The 16,065-nt window shown below is 40.4% G+C and overlaps 1 protein-coding gene across 2 annotated transcripts; it reads right to left on the minus strand.

Annotated features, from left to right (window-relative positions):
* Positions 1-452: 452 nt before the first annotated feature.
* LOC148026650 (putative pectin methyltransferase QUA2) lies at positions 453-11,990 on the minus strand. Of its 2 annotated transcripts, XM_087691126.1 has the most exons (9): positions 11,354-11,989; positions 10,628-11,222; positions 10,426-10,534; positions 9,739-9,976; positions 9,430-9,640; positions 5,540-5,688; positions 4,760-5,063; positions 1,219-1,354; positions 454-1,131 (listed from the first exon to the last, which is right to left on the minus strand). In XM_087691126.1, the coding sequence occupies exons 2-9, from the start codon at positions 11,152-11,154 to the stop codon at positions 961-963; spliced, it is 1,845 nt and encodes a 614-aa protein (XP_087547252.1). In that variant the 5' UTR covers positions 11,155-11,222; positions 11,354-11,989; the 3' UTR covers positions 454-960. The 2 variants fall into 2 exon arrangements, with proteins under 2 accessions (XP_087547251.1, XP_087547252.1); XM_087691125.1 differs by having other exon boundaries at positions 453-1,131; positions 10,628-11,990.
* Between the last annotated feature and the right edge of the window lie 4,075 nt (positions 11,991-16,065).

A 16,065-nucleotide genomic window follows, 5' to 3' on the forward strand; every position in this document is an offset into this window, starting at 1 on the left:
ACTAAAGTTTGTACCTTTTGCAACAAATTCTCTATCACACACCTTATTCAACTTTGATTAATGGTGACTCCCGAGTAACTCTGACATATGTATCAAGCCTAGTGTTTGTTGGGTTTGGCTTATTTGATAGCTCCGATGGCTATCGAAGAACACGCTTTTCCCAAATCGAAAAAGATTTTAATGCAAAGTTATGGAGCATAAAGGTGTAGCAAATAGGCTATTCTTGGCCACACTTAACCAACCCTGTTTGAAACGTAACCTCAATACAACCCTTGTACAAACAATGCCAAATCTGTCTAACCACCTTCGAGGGTGTCGAACGTTAGGTTTCCGAGACTACAAGTATTCCCATTCACTGGCTACCGTACTAAGAGATCATTTGGCTATATTTTGATGCACCTTAATAAACTCAACTCGAAGCATGCATCGACAAGAAATTCACTAAGATGAGCAGGGATTGACATAGAATTGGAAGAGTTATTAGGCATCAGCGTACAGGTTAGTGTGATCCATCACAGTCAAATATGGTTTGAGGAGGCTTTGTTTTGCTCCAAAGTAGAGTTGTGGAAAAATCTCGCTAGCCCTTATGACTCAAGGATATACAGACATTGATTGGAGGCGGCAAAAACTGCAGTAATTTAAGCAGCCAGTAACAGCCAGAACGTCGAATTTGATAAGTACAGGATGAACAACAAATCTTAACAGGACCGCCACTAATGGGACAGTTGCTGTCATGTTACAGTTGCCGATCCATTTTGGGTCACCTCCCACAAGCTAAAAGAATCAAATCTTACATAATGTTTGTACCCACCAACTCTCACAGCAGTTGTAATTACATTGTTACAGGGTTTCGCATGTTCTATAGGGACTCTTTAGGAGAGTCCCCTTTGCCCACAGGTCTTGGTCAGAATAAAAAGCACACAGTGGATTTACAGTTACAAAAGAATTTTAAAAATGGAACTACGACAGACTCTTTAATGTCTGACTCCTCCAGAAAGTCTTCTGGCAAACAAGAAGCTGCAAGCCATTTAGTCCCTCCAGCTCAACAATGCGAGACTCCCACCTCATTTGACCAGCTGCTACCCTTGCATCTTCGATCAGCTCAGCTTTGTCTCGTAAGATAACCCATCCCTGCATCGAGCAGTTGCATTTTCAGAGCTGATGTCACCTGAGTCATGTATACAAACGCTTGCACAAAGTTAAATTGATTACAATTACCTCTGGCCGTAAAATCCGATCCATCTCAAGAAAAAGGCTGGATAATCCACATCGATTGTGTTGGCTTTCTTGTGACAAAAGTCCAATCGCATGCAGAAGATCATATGTCCGAGAATATGTTGGAAAAGGTTCACACCTGCATGTACAAAACATTCATGCTGAATTCAAAAATTTTCGAGTAGGAAGCAACAAAATCACTGCAACAACAGGCACATTAGGAAACACAGAAGACGCAAAAGTATGCGCATACAGACAACACATGGATGGTGACTATAACTCTTAAAACCATAAGGTGCAGCATGAGAACAATGTGCATCCCATTCGTAAAAGTGTGTGAAAGTCCCATGCAGATCTCCCTAGGGATTATCTAACAGACATCCAGGTAGCAGAAAAGGAAGGCACATATTGTAAAGGGAGAGAAAGCTCAAAGAAACTACACGAGGGAACATCACAAGAATTGAAAAGGTGTATGTCATGTAGACAGAGTGGGAAGAGTAGCATCATTTTACATTGGGACCATCAGAGGCCTTTGTATATTAGCAGTCAAGAGCCATAATAGGCAAACCTCATGTCCTCTGAGCTGTGATATTGGGTATAAAGAGAAACTCCACTCATTCAGAAGCAATCACAACACAAAGGTGATGCCTTGAAGCACCCAGCGAAATGCAGCAATCACCTGCAAGCTCAGTTCAGTATGCACACACCATTTTTTCTCATTGGTTAGGCAAGAATTGTCTTTTGTTTCATCCCTTTATCCCTCACTTACACCCTTCATGTTAGCTCTCCTCCATTATCCTGGTGCCTTAATCAGCACCTGCATTCTATCTCTTCTCTCATCATCAGCCTGCTATCCCAGCCCTGCCAGCACCCCTTCATCACCATCCAGCCCTGGTGACCTGTATTGACTGTTGTGTATGCACGGACTGATCATAGAAGCTGAACATGGAGAGAAGACACAGAGAAAGAGATAGAAGAACACTGAGAATGCTGAACACTGGACCTGAATAAACAAGGCAGAAATAAGTAGTACAAGAGGCTGTGCACGTATGACAGCTGGAGAACCTCACACATTATGTACAACACTAATTTGAAGATGCTGAACAGCAGCAGGCCTAATATAGACAAGAATGGAGGCAGGAAAAGATACAGTTGGGAAGTCAAAGGCTCTGACTGGGCAGGCCCAAAGCCCGACCTGACGGTGATGCCCAATCCAGCGTCCACCTAGCCTGCCCACTTGTCCAAGAGGTGTCAATTCTAATACCCCCTTTCATATCTTGAAGGGAGAGTGCCAAACAGTGTTGTCCTTTGGTTGGGATCCCAAGTGTAACCAACCACCAACATTGGGATAGAAAACTAATGCAAAGGGCTGAAGACAACATGGCAGCAGGCTGGATTAAAATACAGAGCAACGTCAAGGATGAGGATGACAAAACGCAGCAATGTATAGCTTGGTGACAATCTCTATCTGAAGTTACAGCAGCTGGTAGGCAAAACACATCCACAAGGAGGGCTGAGAGTGCAAGTGATTGTTCCAAGATGGATAGAAGGTGATGGGTAGTAATCCATTGGATAGACAACATAGCAGCCAAAACATCAAAAATCTTTAGAAACAAAATGTCAAAAATGTGTTACGTAAGTTTCTTTCAAGAGGGGGTAAAATAAGAAACACTTTTTATATAGGGATTTTTTAATAGTTTTAACTAGGGAAATAGGTTTTAAACCTCTGGAACTCTCTCTTAAACAAAGAAATGCCAATCAAGCTTGAGTGATAATACATAAGAGTCAATTCAGAAAAATACATTATATATCCATGATCCATTATTGACTTATGTCAAAGTTAGTCTTTAGACAAGCTATACTATGGTTCAAACATCAAACATTATGATTCATACATATCACACAAAGAAAATTGAAATAAACATGTAACATGTATAATATGGATTGAGTCAAGTTGCAACATCATGATTCTCATTTCAAAACAAACTGACAAAATGTCAAAATCCAGAATGAATCATAATATAAATGAGACTAAAGTTATATAATAATCAACTCTCAAGACAAGAATAGAATCTAGATACTAGCTTGATAAAGTCCAATAACTAATCAAAATCCCATAAAAGTAAATCTGTCATCCAAAATCTTGAGTCCTCATGAGTCATTACTCATCATCATGATCATGTTTAACATTGCCCAGCAATTTTTATCAAAAAACCGATGTTTTTGGGTTTCCCCCCAAAAAAACCCATGTTTGCTACTGTCAGAAACATTTCTTATTTTAAGAAACGTTTCGTAAGTTTCAAACCCAAAGAAACGCGTTTCTTTGCTGCAATGATAAACAAAGACCTCAATGGGAGTAGAGGCAAGGTGGCAACTGCAACATATGGAAGAAGCAGTTGGATTGTGAAAGATAGCAACCGAAGGATACTCCAAGGGCAAGCTGCAGCCACCAAGAGGCGAAGGGAACTAACAATAAGCAAGGGTAGCACACTGGCAATAGGGGCAGTAGTAGAGGAGGCTAAGGTGGCAACTCCAAAAGATGGGCAGCAGCCTGTTTGAGAAGAGGCACACAGTGGAGACGGGAAGGATTTGTGAACTAGTACCACCAAGAACATTCTCAAAATGAAACAAAAGGTACACTAGCGCATATACCTGCATGTGTTCTTCTACTTCTAGAGCCATTACTTTGCTACTTTGGCCCAACTATTCATGGATGCATATAGGAATTCACAAGTATGTTGAGGATATTTTTGTAAATGACATGGAAGTTAGGATATTGTTAGGGTTGTCAACTTGTTTGTTAATATAATTATATCATTGGCTCCTCATAGAAAAGAATGGCCAAGGGATACTCGATAGCCAATGGCCATAGTTACTAGGGTGACCACATAAGCCTTCTCCCATCCCTTGTTACTATGGTGTAAAAGAACTGCAGTAGTCCTAGCTACAACGTCATATTACTTTGCTACTTTGCCCCAACTACCCACACAACATATAAAAACTCACAAGTATATTGAGGATCATTTTGCAAATAGCATAGAAGTTAGGATATTGTTGGGGTTGTTGAGTTGTTTTTTTCATATAATTATATCACTGGTTCTATGAAGAAATACCCTGACATGGAAATATAAACTAAAGCATATGACAAAAGCATAAACTCAGAATAACACAGTTAGGGTTAGGGTAACACAGAGACAATGAACACAAAAAATCTGAATGAATGATTAAATATTGAATATGCAATGCTCATGCAGCAAACAAACCATGCAAGAATGAAAGCTATACCCCAAAGGAAAAAAAACCTCTTACCGAAGGAAAAAATTGCCCAAGCAGTCCCAAGTATGTTCATACATCATTACCAAAATATGATAAAATCTACTCAGTCTCATAGGTCATTTTGGCCTTTTGAAAAGATTCATACAACTCTTCTTATTTTTTGAGAACAAATTCACCTCTTGCAAGAGCATTATCACATGCAAGCAACAACCCCATAAAAACAAAATTGCCTCATGGAAAGAAAAAATCTAAATAGCAGCAAATATACCAATCGTGCAAAATTCCCAACAGTCCGCGGTCATTGATGATGGGCAATGTGTTTGGCCCACTTAATGGCACAACATTCATAACCCAAACCGACTTTCCCATAGCAGTAAGTGCTGCATTCAAACTTCCATGAACAGCGTTCATGTCCATCACATTCCGCACAATATTAGATGGTGGTAATGGATCTTCTTCCCCAGGTCGCTTTGGATGGTCGGAAAAAATTAATGGGGTCAAAAGGGACCAATAACTTTTGACTACTGCCAACCATACATTGGAATCATCGAGTAGTTCATCATTTGAAAAACCTGAACAAAAACACAAAATTCATTATAACCCACATAAATACAGCCCATTTCATTTCAAACTTTCAAATCATGTATGTAAGAAGAATGCTTTGTAAGCTTTTGTGTATACATTGAATTAAATTTTCTTGAATAATCAGCAAGTTTATAGCTACACTAGTAGATCTTTGATCAGCTCTTTGTAAATAGTGTCTACACTCTTGACCCAAAACAATAACTCAATTGAAGCCCTACAATGATCCAAACAGGTACTAGCCGTGAACGTGAAACACAATTTGGCCAAACATCTAAACTGATTGAGGTAATTCGATCATCATGTCAACGATGATGGAATATGCTTTCATGCAACACATAAAGGAGCTAAAACAGTGATAAAAGGCCAGGGTTTACACAAGAAGTACAGCCAAGCTTTAGTGTGCATGCATAGTTTGACAGTGACTGAACAAGAGCACAAAGTGAAAAAGCAGTTTACTTTATACCATGAGTGGAAGTTTGAAGAGGACCAACATGCTGATGCCTTCGATTTCCCTCTGCAAAATCAGGTCCCACAATGCATGGTTGAAGTAACGGATACCACACTGAACTTACATTATGAAGTGTACCACACATACTTGGTTTACGAGAACCCCTGTCAACAAAGCAAATACTTTATAAGGTGTATGATCTTGTGAAGTGATAACAAAACTTTCATAGATTTAAACACAAAGTTTCTTATAATCCAGAAATCAGCAAAGGCAACAATTCTGCTTTAGTAGTATAAAACTTATTTGTCTCATTGCAAATTCGATGCGGTTGCCTGAACATGCACACAAACATGCTCTAGCCTGATCCTTATATCTATCAGGTCAAAGAGGTGTAAACCTGCAGAAATTAACATTGAAGAAAAAATACAGACTCTGGTTAAAGGAGAACAAGGCCAATGATTTCATGAGGCAATGTTACAATATCAAAAAGAACATTAACTGGCCCAATTCATCCCCAAGCATCAAAATAGGAGTTTTGCATCCTACCAATAACCTACACCTTACCATCAATCATCTGAAAACCACTGCAAACAAGGACCGAACATATTCCTCATTAGACTTGCAGAGAAGATGAGAAACAAGCGAAACTTGCTGATTCTCAACATGCAAAGGATGGGCAATAAGCTAGTTATCATCAACGCTTACTTCATAGAATCTAAATCCCATATCTCCGCAGCCATCTCAAAGGATGGATCAGCATCCATTACCATCATTCGCTCATAAACTCAGGGGTCACATAAGAAAAATACGTTCTAAAGACTGGGGCATATTAACTAGCTTTCTGGCCGCACAAAAGAAATACATTGCACAGCCCTAAGTAACTTGCTTTCATCTCCACATAACCCACAACATTCTTTTCTGATAATCACTTTCATCCCCAAAGAACACACACACTCTCTCTCTCCCAAACCAGCCCCTTCACCTAAGAATTCACTTCATCCAAATGAGTGTTGCCTACTCCCTCAACAGACGGCGATGCAGTTTTTCAACTGCCGATCCTTAGTTGATAACATGCACATTTCTATTCAAAGCTTCAATGTGTTTCAAACAGTAACAATAGCAAGGATTGAACACAAGACAAGGCCACACAGCTAGCTGCTATATACTCTTGACAATCGAGGTACAAGCTCATCCACCACATACACTCTCTCGTGTAAAGTTAATGCGTATGCAATGGAAAATCAAAAAGTGTTCCCTTACTTAGATATCCAAGTGTTTGGAGGCAAAGTTGAAATGGATGCTCCTATGCTAAATGGCCCCTTGAATAGCCAAGTCTTTCAAGGCAAAGTAAAAATGGATGCTTGTATGCAAAATGCCAAATGACTCAATTGAGCACACGCTGAAATGTGAAGGACCCAAGCAAAGGAAACCACGAGAATGCCGGAAGACCTGATGCACTTCTGCTGCATACCGACTAAGGAAGTACAATCTGAGACTGAAAAACTATGATTAGCTGATTGGCCAAGACCCGCTAAGAACAAGTAATTACTTATTGATTGGAACAAGAGCATCAATGATATCAGGTTGATTTGAATAAATCTAAAATAACATCTAGAGAACACAAATTAATCCTAGAAAGGTTCAGCAAAATGGGGATAACGTCTGCTCTATATGAGGCATGCTACAGCCTCCCCTACTAAGCCTGCAGAACATTCTCAACAGAAATATCCCTACAGAACTGATGCTGGAACTCCTAGATGGTTGAGCAAACATCAGCTGCTGGACATAGAACTGATAATTGGAACTGGGATTGAAACTGCTAGAACTGGAACATAGGAATGTGAGGTGCTGGAGAGCTAATCTGTATCAAGCATAGGTCCCTGTGCTCGCACTTGTACTAGCTCCCTCAGTGAAAAGGAGCTAAGTTGGTCTAGGTAAGCTGAGCCGTGATGCCCACCAAATAGAGAACGCATGGACTTGTAAAGAAATGGTATGGCAAACACAAAATTTGTAAAGTGTACAGCAATACATATAAAACAATCTATAGAATGCTAATCTATGAGAATGAAGATGATACAATCAAAGAACCACGGACCTCTATGTCTCTAGGATCAAGGCAGAGATGTTTGAAGGAGTGGATGTTGGAGTGTGTTGTACCAAAAGGATCTGGAAACGCAGCAACAACAATCTTAATGTGCCTATTGATGACTGAGAGATCCGGCAGCAATATGGGCAACAGATCAAGCTTAAAACTTAGATGCTGAATGAATGTCTCATATTATCAGCAATCGGATGTCCTCAAACAGGCAGGCAAACAGTAAGGTGGCATGTCCTAGGAGCAAATGCAAGTGCAGCAGCTCCTAAAGACGTTCAATCAGCAAAACACAAGGTTGTTGATGTTGAGATACCAAAATCATTAAGTTCTTTGTATTCTATTAATTCCTATTGTGGTTTCCATTTGCAGCCCAGAAAGGGATGTACGTGTATCACTTATTGATGTCTAGGCATCACATGAGAGAATCGGGGCACCACCCTAGGCAGTTCAATGACTCATGCGCCTATAATTAGGGCATGGATATTCATCCTAAATTCACTCCACACTTACTCTCCCATTCATTCTTCATCATTCCCCCATCACACCTTTAGACTCAGCCCTCTACCACTATTCTCCACACCCTTGCCTTGGATGATATCTCAATTCATGCTGTTGCTCAACTGATCGTGATGCCTTACCAAATAGGCGATTTCATTCTAGAAGTCTTCTTCAGACTGCCATCAGTTCTAGACACTCCAAATTGCTGCATTTTGAGTCCACATAGCCTAATGACCTATCCTTCATCATTTTCACTGTTGGGTTTACTGGTCTCACTCCTCCCTGACTGGTATAACATATCATCTCCATCATTGTTGTGTTTCCAACTCCTGCTGCCACCCAACACCCACACGACAATTCCCCAGCCACTAAGGCATCAGCCACTATCTAGAGGCTGTGTTTGCAACAGTTTCAGGCAGTCTACAACAAGTAACACCTTCTTTATCAGCCCTACATTAGGTACCTATGCTTTTTGAGTTTCTGTCTCAGTGTTTAGCATACACTCTGTGTTCGTGCAAACCCTACAGTTCCTGGACTGTTGATGCATGCGACAATGGAGGGAGACTTTGGAGGGGCTGGGCAGCCTATTACAGTAGTAAACATAGGTCTGGCTGATGCTGAAACAGACTGGCATGCAGTTCAAGTTATCCAGCAACTAAGGAGGGTCCCCAAACCAATAGGGTGGCAGGTGAAGACTGAACATGCAGCAATCTAAGGCTAGAAATCAGGTCACCTAGCTCTATAGGGGCTGTGATCAGCAGGGACAGAACTTTAACATGCTCCATGAACTGGCTGCTTGGAATAAGGGATTCAGGATACACAGAAGATTCATGTTTATAAGGATTGGGGGTGCAGTTTTCCTAATGTCAAAAATAAACCATTTGTTTTTTAAAATTTGGAATTAATTTCTTTTTGGGGCTATTTTAAGGAGACTAAATTAGTGGTTAATGCACCATAATCATGCCTTTGAGTGCAAACCCTAATATTAGGCCCCCCAAAGCAGCAAGGGCATCTGTCCACGCTCGTCAACTACCCAAGAACCTACCAAGACTAAACAGATGATGGATATCTTCCTTCAAATAGCCCTACTTAAAGCATCTTAATTTTCTTTTTAATGGTTCTTTTTTCTTCGAGATTTGCTGTCAATAGACTTGATACGTTTCAGTAAAAGCAGTCTTTCTTAAAAGCCCTTTCAGAACCATTTAAGATCGTACCACACTCTGATCAGAACGGTTTTAAATAGTGCATACCATCCGACAGTGAGCATATAAATGTGGATAGGAAGCAATGTTTGAGTCATGAGAATATTTACCGTGTGGAATAACAGCTTTTGTTTTCTGACTTCTCCCAAACAATGGCCTGGTCTGACTGAGTTACAACAGACCAGCATAACTGACTTGCTATGTCTTCCTTGATCTGCGATTGCTGATATTTTAGACTAGCAGGTGTAGACGTTGGATAAGTCTCGATAAAGAATCCACCAGGCTTGAGTAATCTGTCTAACTCAAGAACTAAAATACCATCTGCCACGGCAAGAGACAGCTCTGAGTCCAAAATGCTTTTGACTCTTTTGTAACAGAGAATTTAGTTACGCATCTAGCTCTTTCAAAGAACCACATACCTTTCCGAGTCCATTCCAAGTCACATTCGAAGCAGTGAATCGTATCATAGGATGCTTTGGAAAATGGCAATTGTCTACTGGAAACAGAGCCAATAAGTGCTGGAAGACCCCTTTCTAAACTAAAGTGGACACTGCTTCCATTCGCTTCGTATGGAGCTATACATACCACAACCACGTTCGGCGGTAACACATGACCGCTTTGACTTAGGCCACAGTTGATATCTAAAATTTTGGATATCTGCGTCACGACCATCCAAGTCAGATCTCGTCAATACCCAGTAGAAGCACTTTAGTCACAAGACAACTGGGAAATCATAGAGGTTCATGACAGAGCTTGCAGCATTCTGCATGTTGTATTTCATACGTTCCAACTTCTGTGCCATATCTATTTTTTTTAATATAAAGAATTTGTCTCGGCCATCATAAAGTGCTTTTGTTTACTTCGACTCTACTTCACTTTGATGAGTTCGTTAATCAGGATGCAAGAAAGTTTGCAAGGACTTTTTACAACATTGATCCGTTTAACAATGTTTATAAGAAAGTACTTGCATGCCCGGTTTTCCCACTATTAACGTAAAATCCGTGTGAGAAAGATGAACAGGTTATCGCACATATCTAAATCCATCCGGTGGAAAAGACAACAAGAAATGTAGGGACTTGAGACACAGAAACGAAAATGGAACTTACACCAGTATGGTTTGAGTAAATTTCCAAATTATCCAGGTATTTGGCGATTCCATACGTATCAGACTCCAGATAATTCAGGTGAATTTGACCATCGTCCCCAAGTACCAAGCTGTTAAAAGAGAGGACAGCCTTTAGTATTCAAAACCGACACAGGTAACGAGTTTAATGACTTGCCTCGCTCAACGGGATTAGAGCATGTCACCTGTTCTTCTTCATTCCTGAAACTGATGGCGGCTCACCGGCAGGAAACTTCAGATTCCCAGCCCAGACAAAATCTCTGGATGCTGGCCATCGCAGAGGGACTCTGTAATCGGGTGGAGGCGGGATAAGGCATTGCTTGATCCTACCAAAAGCGCCACACTGCCGCTCTAGCCGGGGGTTCCAAAAGGCGCCAGCACCATCGTAGCTCATTCTGGAGTTGTTGAAGCAAGGGACGAAGTCCTCGAGACCATCGCATACCTCCAGCTCCTTCAGCCGTACTGTGCCCTTGCCAAAAATGCCGCCCTTGAATGGATCCAGGACAACATCTGCCTGAAGGCGCCGATAGGACCTGTACATTTCCAGTGTAGGGACCAGCCTCAGGTTCCGTACTGAACCTCGCCTGCCGAGCATCCCAAGAAACACGAATGCGCAGACAAAGCACAGCAGCATACTCATCCCCAAGGGTATCGTAAAGCCTTTCCTGCTGCGTTCCCCGGGCGAGCCTGCATACTCGCATTCAGACTTCATATCTTTACCATTTCCCTGAGCGGGAGGCGCCGTGCCAGGGATGAATTGTTCAGGATCAAACAAAGTCCCTGCATTGGCAGACGGACCCCGGTATAGTGCACGGTTCATTGTCTAAACAAAAAGAAGATACTGAGACTGATTGCTTGATTTCAGCGAGAAGATGTAGCGCCTCGCAAAGCCCAGTAAAAGCCTGTTGTACCTCCAATATGCTCGATGGAAGAAGGTGAGACTGGTTAATTGCTTTGAAATGCAATGCAGCGCCTCGCGCAAACGGTTATAACATGAGAAGTCTGTTGTGACTCCTCCGATGCAGATGCCGAAGGAGTAGAAAGCCCTCACAAAATGCCATCGAGATGAAATGTTTTGGAAGACTGTTATGCCTTGCAATGCGGACGCCAAAAGAAATAGAAAAGTGTTAGAACTACAGTGCAGTGCTCGCGAGGGAGAGTAGACGGGAGTGCTAATGCAGGAGATGAGAGTTCCCTCAATTCAAAATGAAGCACTCGAGAGAGAAGAAGAGAGTAGCTTGCGAAGCATGAAATGAGGGAGAGAGCGAGCAGCTTGTATAATAAAGCTCTCTTCTCTCATCACTTAAACCATGTGCAGACAGCCACTGAGCCATGGTAGCTCAGCAGTGAATTCAATTCGAACCACTTTGTGGTCTGTTTTTTCCCTTTAATCAACACTGTTGTGTGCTCATCTACCCTAACATGCGGCACTATTTCAGGCTTTTGCGCCGTTAGGAAGGGGCCCGGCTACGGGGGACACAAATACAATTACGCAATGCTGCATTGCTGTAGTTTTATATCACCATCGATGGCAGCTGATGATGAATCTTCTCTCTCTCTCTCTCTCTCTCTCTCTCTCTCTCTCTCTCTCTCTCTCTCCTGTCTCTCTCTAGACTCTATAATATCTTTAGTGAATATTGGTTCCGGACCCCGGTCACCCGGTGGCTTTAAAGGTCCAGAACAATCAAATAAAATAATAGAAAACAGCCGTAATAATGCGGGCATCCTGATCTTTTCGAAACCAGCTCACGAATGATCTGATGAGGGAATCGCCATTGATGGATGGGAAAGGGTAATAAGAAAAAGAAACGTTCTTCTCACACACACCGAGTCACCATAGCCTATCATTCTTCTTCTGCTGATGCTCACACTCACCGAGTCACCATGGCCTATCATTCTTCTTCTGCTGATGCTGCTTCTGCAACACCCCTCCGCTTCGAAATGGTCATAGGTGCAGGTATTGATGAATGTTGATTGCTTCATTAAGCAGCATGCTCTCGGGATGCTGCCGACAGGCCGGTCTGCTGTGTGGAGTGGCGGGGCCCCGGGGATGGTGGCTGGCTCTCTCACACGCACCGACACGCAACCTCGTCCTCTTCTCCTTTTTCGTTGAAAAGCCAGGCTATACGGTGACGCCATAGCCTAGCCTCAACCCCCGGGCCCCCAATCCGTGCTGCAGACGAAGGGATGAGCTGGCCCCGCCACTTGCAGTAGGTTTTTACTTCGACTCATGTCCGCGTATTATTGTCCTTTTGAGAATCGCAAGTCGCAACCTATAGGGCGCCTGTCCCATCTCCGAAGGTTTGACCCTCTCTCAGTTGTAGAATGAATATTCTTTTGCACCACATTAGCCAACCTAACACATAGCGTCGAACTCCTCAAAGCTAAGATAATTTGACCCCTTTAGCCAACCTACCACATAGGTTCGAGCTCCTCAAGCCTAGATATATTCCTTTTTTTAGAACTTGTATCTAATTTTGAAATATCGATGCTAGGCTTCATCATGGAGAGAAGAATTATAGAGAGGAGAAATATAAAATTTAAAAAGAGAGAAGGAAAAATAGAGGAGAGAGAGAGAGAGAATAATAGAGAGAGGAAATATAAAATTTAAAAGAGAGAGAGAGAGAGAGAGAATTTAAAAAGAATGAAGAGAGAAAATGAAGAAGAAAAAAAAGGAAAAAGGAGGAGAGGGAGAGAGAAAGAAAAGAGAGGAGAGAGGGGGGAGAGAGAGAGAAAGAACCAGGAGAGGAGAAAAAATAAACTAAAATATATAAATAGAGAGAGAGGGTGAAGAAAAAAATTAGAAACAAAGAGAAAAAGAGGAGAGAGAAAGATGAGAAATGGATTATCGAGCGACCGCACGACAACTTTGCCTAGCGTTCTATACGCACTAGCATTATGCCATTTAAACTTGCAAGCCCTACCTCACTCCTTAACTTTTCTTTTCTTTTTTGGAGAAACGCTATAAGTTTAGATTAAAGTGTTAAAAAATTGTGTTACATAAGATTGGGTATTCAAAATCTAGCACTAAAGCCAAGTTAGTAGATAAGTATAGGGGTAGATTGATTTGCCCTGTGGTAGTGGATAATAGAGTATAAGATTGAGCAAAAGGGCCTTTTTCACCTTGCATGTGATATGGATAGATATTGTAGGCCCTTACTGTATTTACACAGAAGTACCAAAAGGGGGAAGATAAAAAATTCAACATTGTGAGGTTGTGCAAGTATCATCAAGCAGCCTCATTAATGGTGATGAGGATGGTTTCCAATTCTTGTTTCCCATTGCGAGCATCTAGAAGGGCTTTTGACTCAATAGCCATGTGCTTCATTTGAGCATTCCATTTCTTGATTTGACTTTTAGATAGGATGACGAGGCTTGATGTTTTGCTCCAATCTGCAACACAGACTCCACCTTTAGAATGTTAATAGAAGAAGAAAAATCACATTTAAAAATAGCATCATTACATTGGCATGATATAGTCCATAAGAAATGGGCATGGATGAAATACCAAAAAATAGCAGGAAGCTCATTAGACTCCCCTAAAAGGAGCCATTTCTAGGTGATAATCTAGGGGGGATACTTCTTGATGATTGAGACTGGAGAAAGTCAAGGATTTCTTTGTTGTACTTGCAATGTAAAAATAGCTGAGTTTAAGAATCCAAAATCTCGAGCACTTACCCTCTCCAAATTTGAAGGCCTTTTCACTAGTCGAGATTCCTTTTTGGATAATTAGCCAAAGTAGGGTAAATTGTTTTGCAAGAATGTGGGGGGAACCAAATGTGTGTGAAACTGGATTCCCATTAGTGTTTGTCCCGATTAATATGTTAATGTTGATTTAGGTTTTTGATTAGTTTGTGGGTGCTTGACGATAGCTTGGGGAGGGGAAGTAGGGAGTGTGTGCAAGAAGGGAGCTTTTGGATTGAGTTTTTTTTGGCAACCTCCAATTTTATTCCACATAGTGTACTTGGTCTTATTTTTCTTGCGGGCATATATCAAGCACCAATGCTAGCACCCCCTTCTTTGGCTTTAAATTTTTTTAGTAATTCTCTCCTATAATACTACAATATTACTTTTGGGCCTCTCCTAGATTAAATTTGAAAAAGATTCATCTCTATCCAAATTACTTTTCATATTTCTTTCTCTTCTCTCTTAGTGATTTTTAAAAAGACACCTCTCCCTTGTCTCTCATCAATAATTATTTTTATCTCCTCTCTCTCTCTCTCATTCAAAAGCTATATTTATCTCTCTCTCATCCCTATGTTCTCCATTGAGTCATAATACCCTTTTAATTGAAATTCCTCAAATTCAAAGTATAGAATATATTTTTGATTTTAAAAACTAGGCAAGCCATTGATAAATTATTTACTCAAGGTGGATTAGAGTTCTTATGAGCAATAATACTTAAAGTTATGTCTTTTAGTCTTTTAATATACACTAGACAAACCTACCTTGATTGTTCTATATGTGTGCGTGTACATGCATGCACGCATGTGTGTGTTTCACTAAGAACTAATTTCGATCTATCTCTCTTATTCAAAAACTATTGTCACTAAATCACACACACACACACACACACACACACACACACACACACAAAATAAGTTCAAAGAAGTGTAATTACATTTTATAGCCTATGAATATTAATATTACAACAACTTGATGTCAAGATAGCAAAGACATGCACAATGAGAGATCAAGATGATGTCTCTCTCTCTCTCTCTCTCTCTCTCTCTCTCTCTCTCTCTCTCTCTCTCTCTCTCTCTCTCTCTCAATATCGATTGAGAATTTATACTTGTTTTCACCAATCCAACATCCCTTCTTGCTGCCATAATAAATAATCCACAAATGTACAAGCTTTAATAACAAGTTTTTTTTTTGTAAATAATGTTTAGTGAGGTTGCTAGAGCTATGTATAAAGAACAATTCTAAGTTTTTGATGGATGATCTCGTATGGCCCTCACTTTCACAAAAATACCAACAAACTCATATGCTAGGAGTATGCTAGCTAAACAATTATGTGGATTTACTTGATTTCACGATAAATTATGAAAGTATAAAGGAAAGGATAACTATTGAGGAAAAATCCACTCACATGGTGATTACATTTATTCTTTTAAATTGAAGTTCTAACGTCATTAATGAGGGAAGGGATGAGACTTAAAAGTTGAAGAATAATTGAGAAATACCCATTTTAATTCAATTTTTATGAGGAAGACTTAATATGAAAAAAATCCTACCAAAGAGATTTTTATTGTTATGAAAGCTATTATAATTCAATGTTTTTCCTACCACAATCGATATCTCTTTGTAACAAATAATCAACAAATATTGCACAAGTGCACATGTATATATACATAGGGTTAATTTAATTACATGTAAATATTACAATAACTTAACTAATAATTAAAAGAGTATCTCTTGAAATTTTTCATAAAGGGATTACAATTGTTTTGAAAGCATGCAAATTAATTCGTAGAAGATGAATATGTAAATGGAGAGAGAGAGAGAGAGCTAGCAATGGTGGTGGTGGAAATGAGAAGATGGGTACATCTAAGGGTGAAATAAGTGAACTATGTGGAACAAGAATAGAGGGGTTGCTAGAAAAAGCTCACTCAAAAAGCTC

This window comes from Lygodium microphyllum, chromosome 13 (genome assembly GCF_053477565.2).
Source record: "Lygodium microphyllum isolate KBCC chromosome 13, Lygodium_microphyllum_v1.1.10, whole genome shotgun sequence".
NCBI classification, from domain to species: Eukaryota; Viridiplantae; Streptophyta; class Polypodiopsida; order Schizaeales; family Lygodiaceae; genus Lygodium; species Lygodium microphyllum.

Bases quoted from the DNA above. Each gene is read 5' to 3' on its own strand.
- LOC148026650 (XM_087691125.1), bottom strand. From the start codon at position 11,262: ATGAACCGTGCACTATACCGGGGTCCGTCTGCCAATGCAGGGACTTTG. The intron at 10,535-10,627 runs GTGACATGCTCT...CTCTTTTAACAG, and splicing joins TCAGGAATGAAGAAGAACAG to CTTGGTACTTGGGGACGATG. The intron at 5,689-9,429 runs GTAAATATTCTC...CTTTGTTGACAG, and splicing joins AAAAGCTGTTATTCCACACG to GGGTTCTCGTAAACCAAGTA.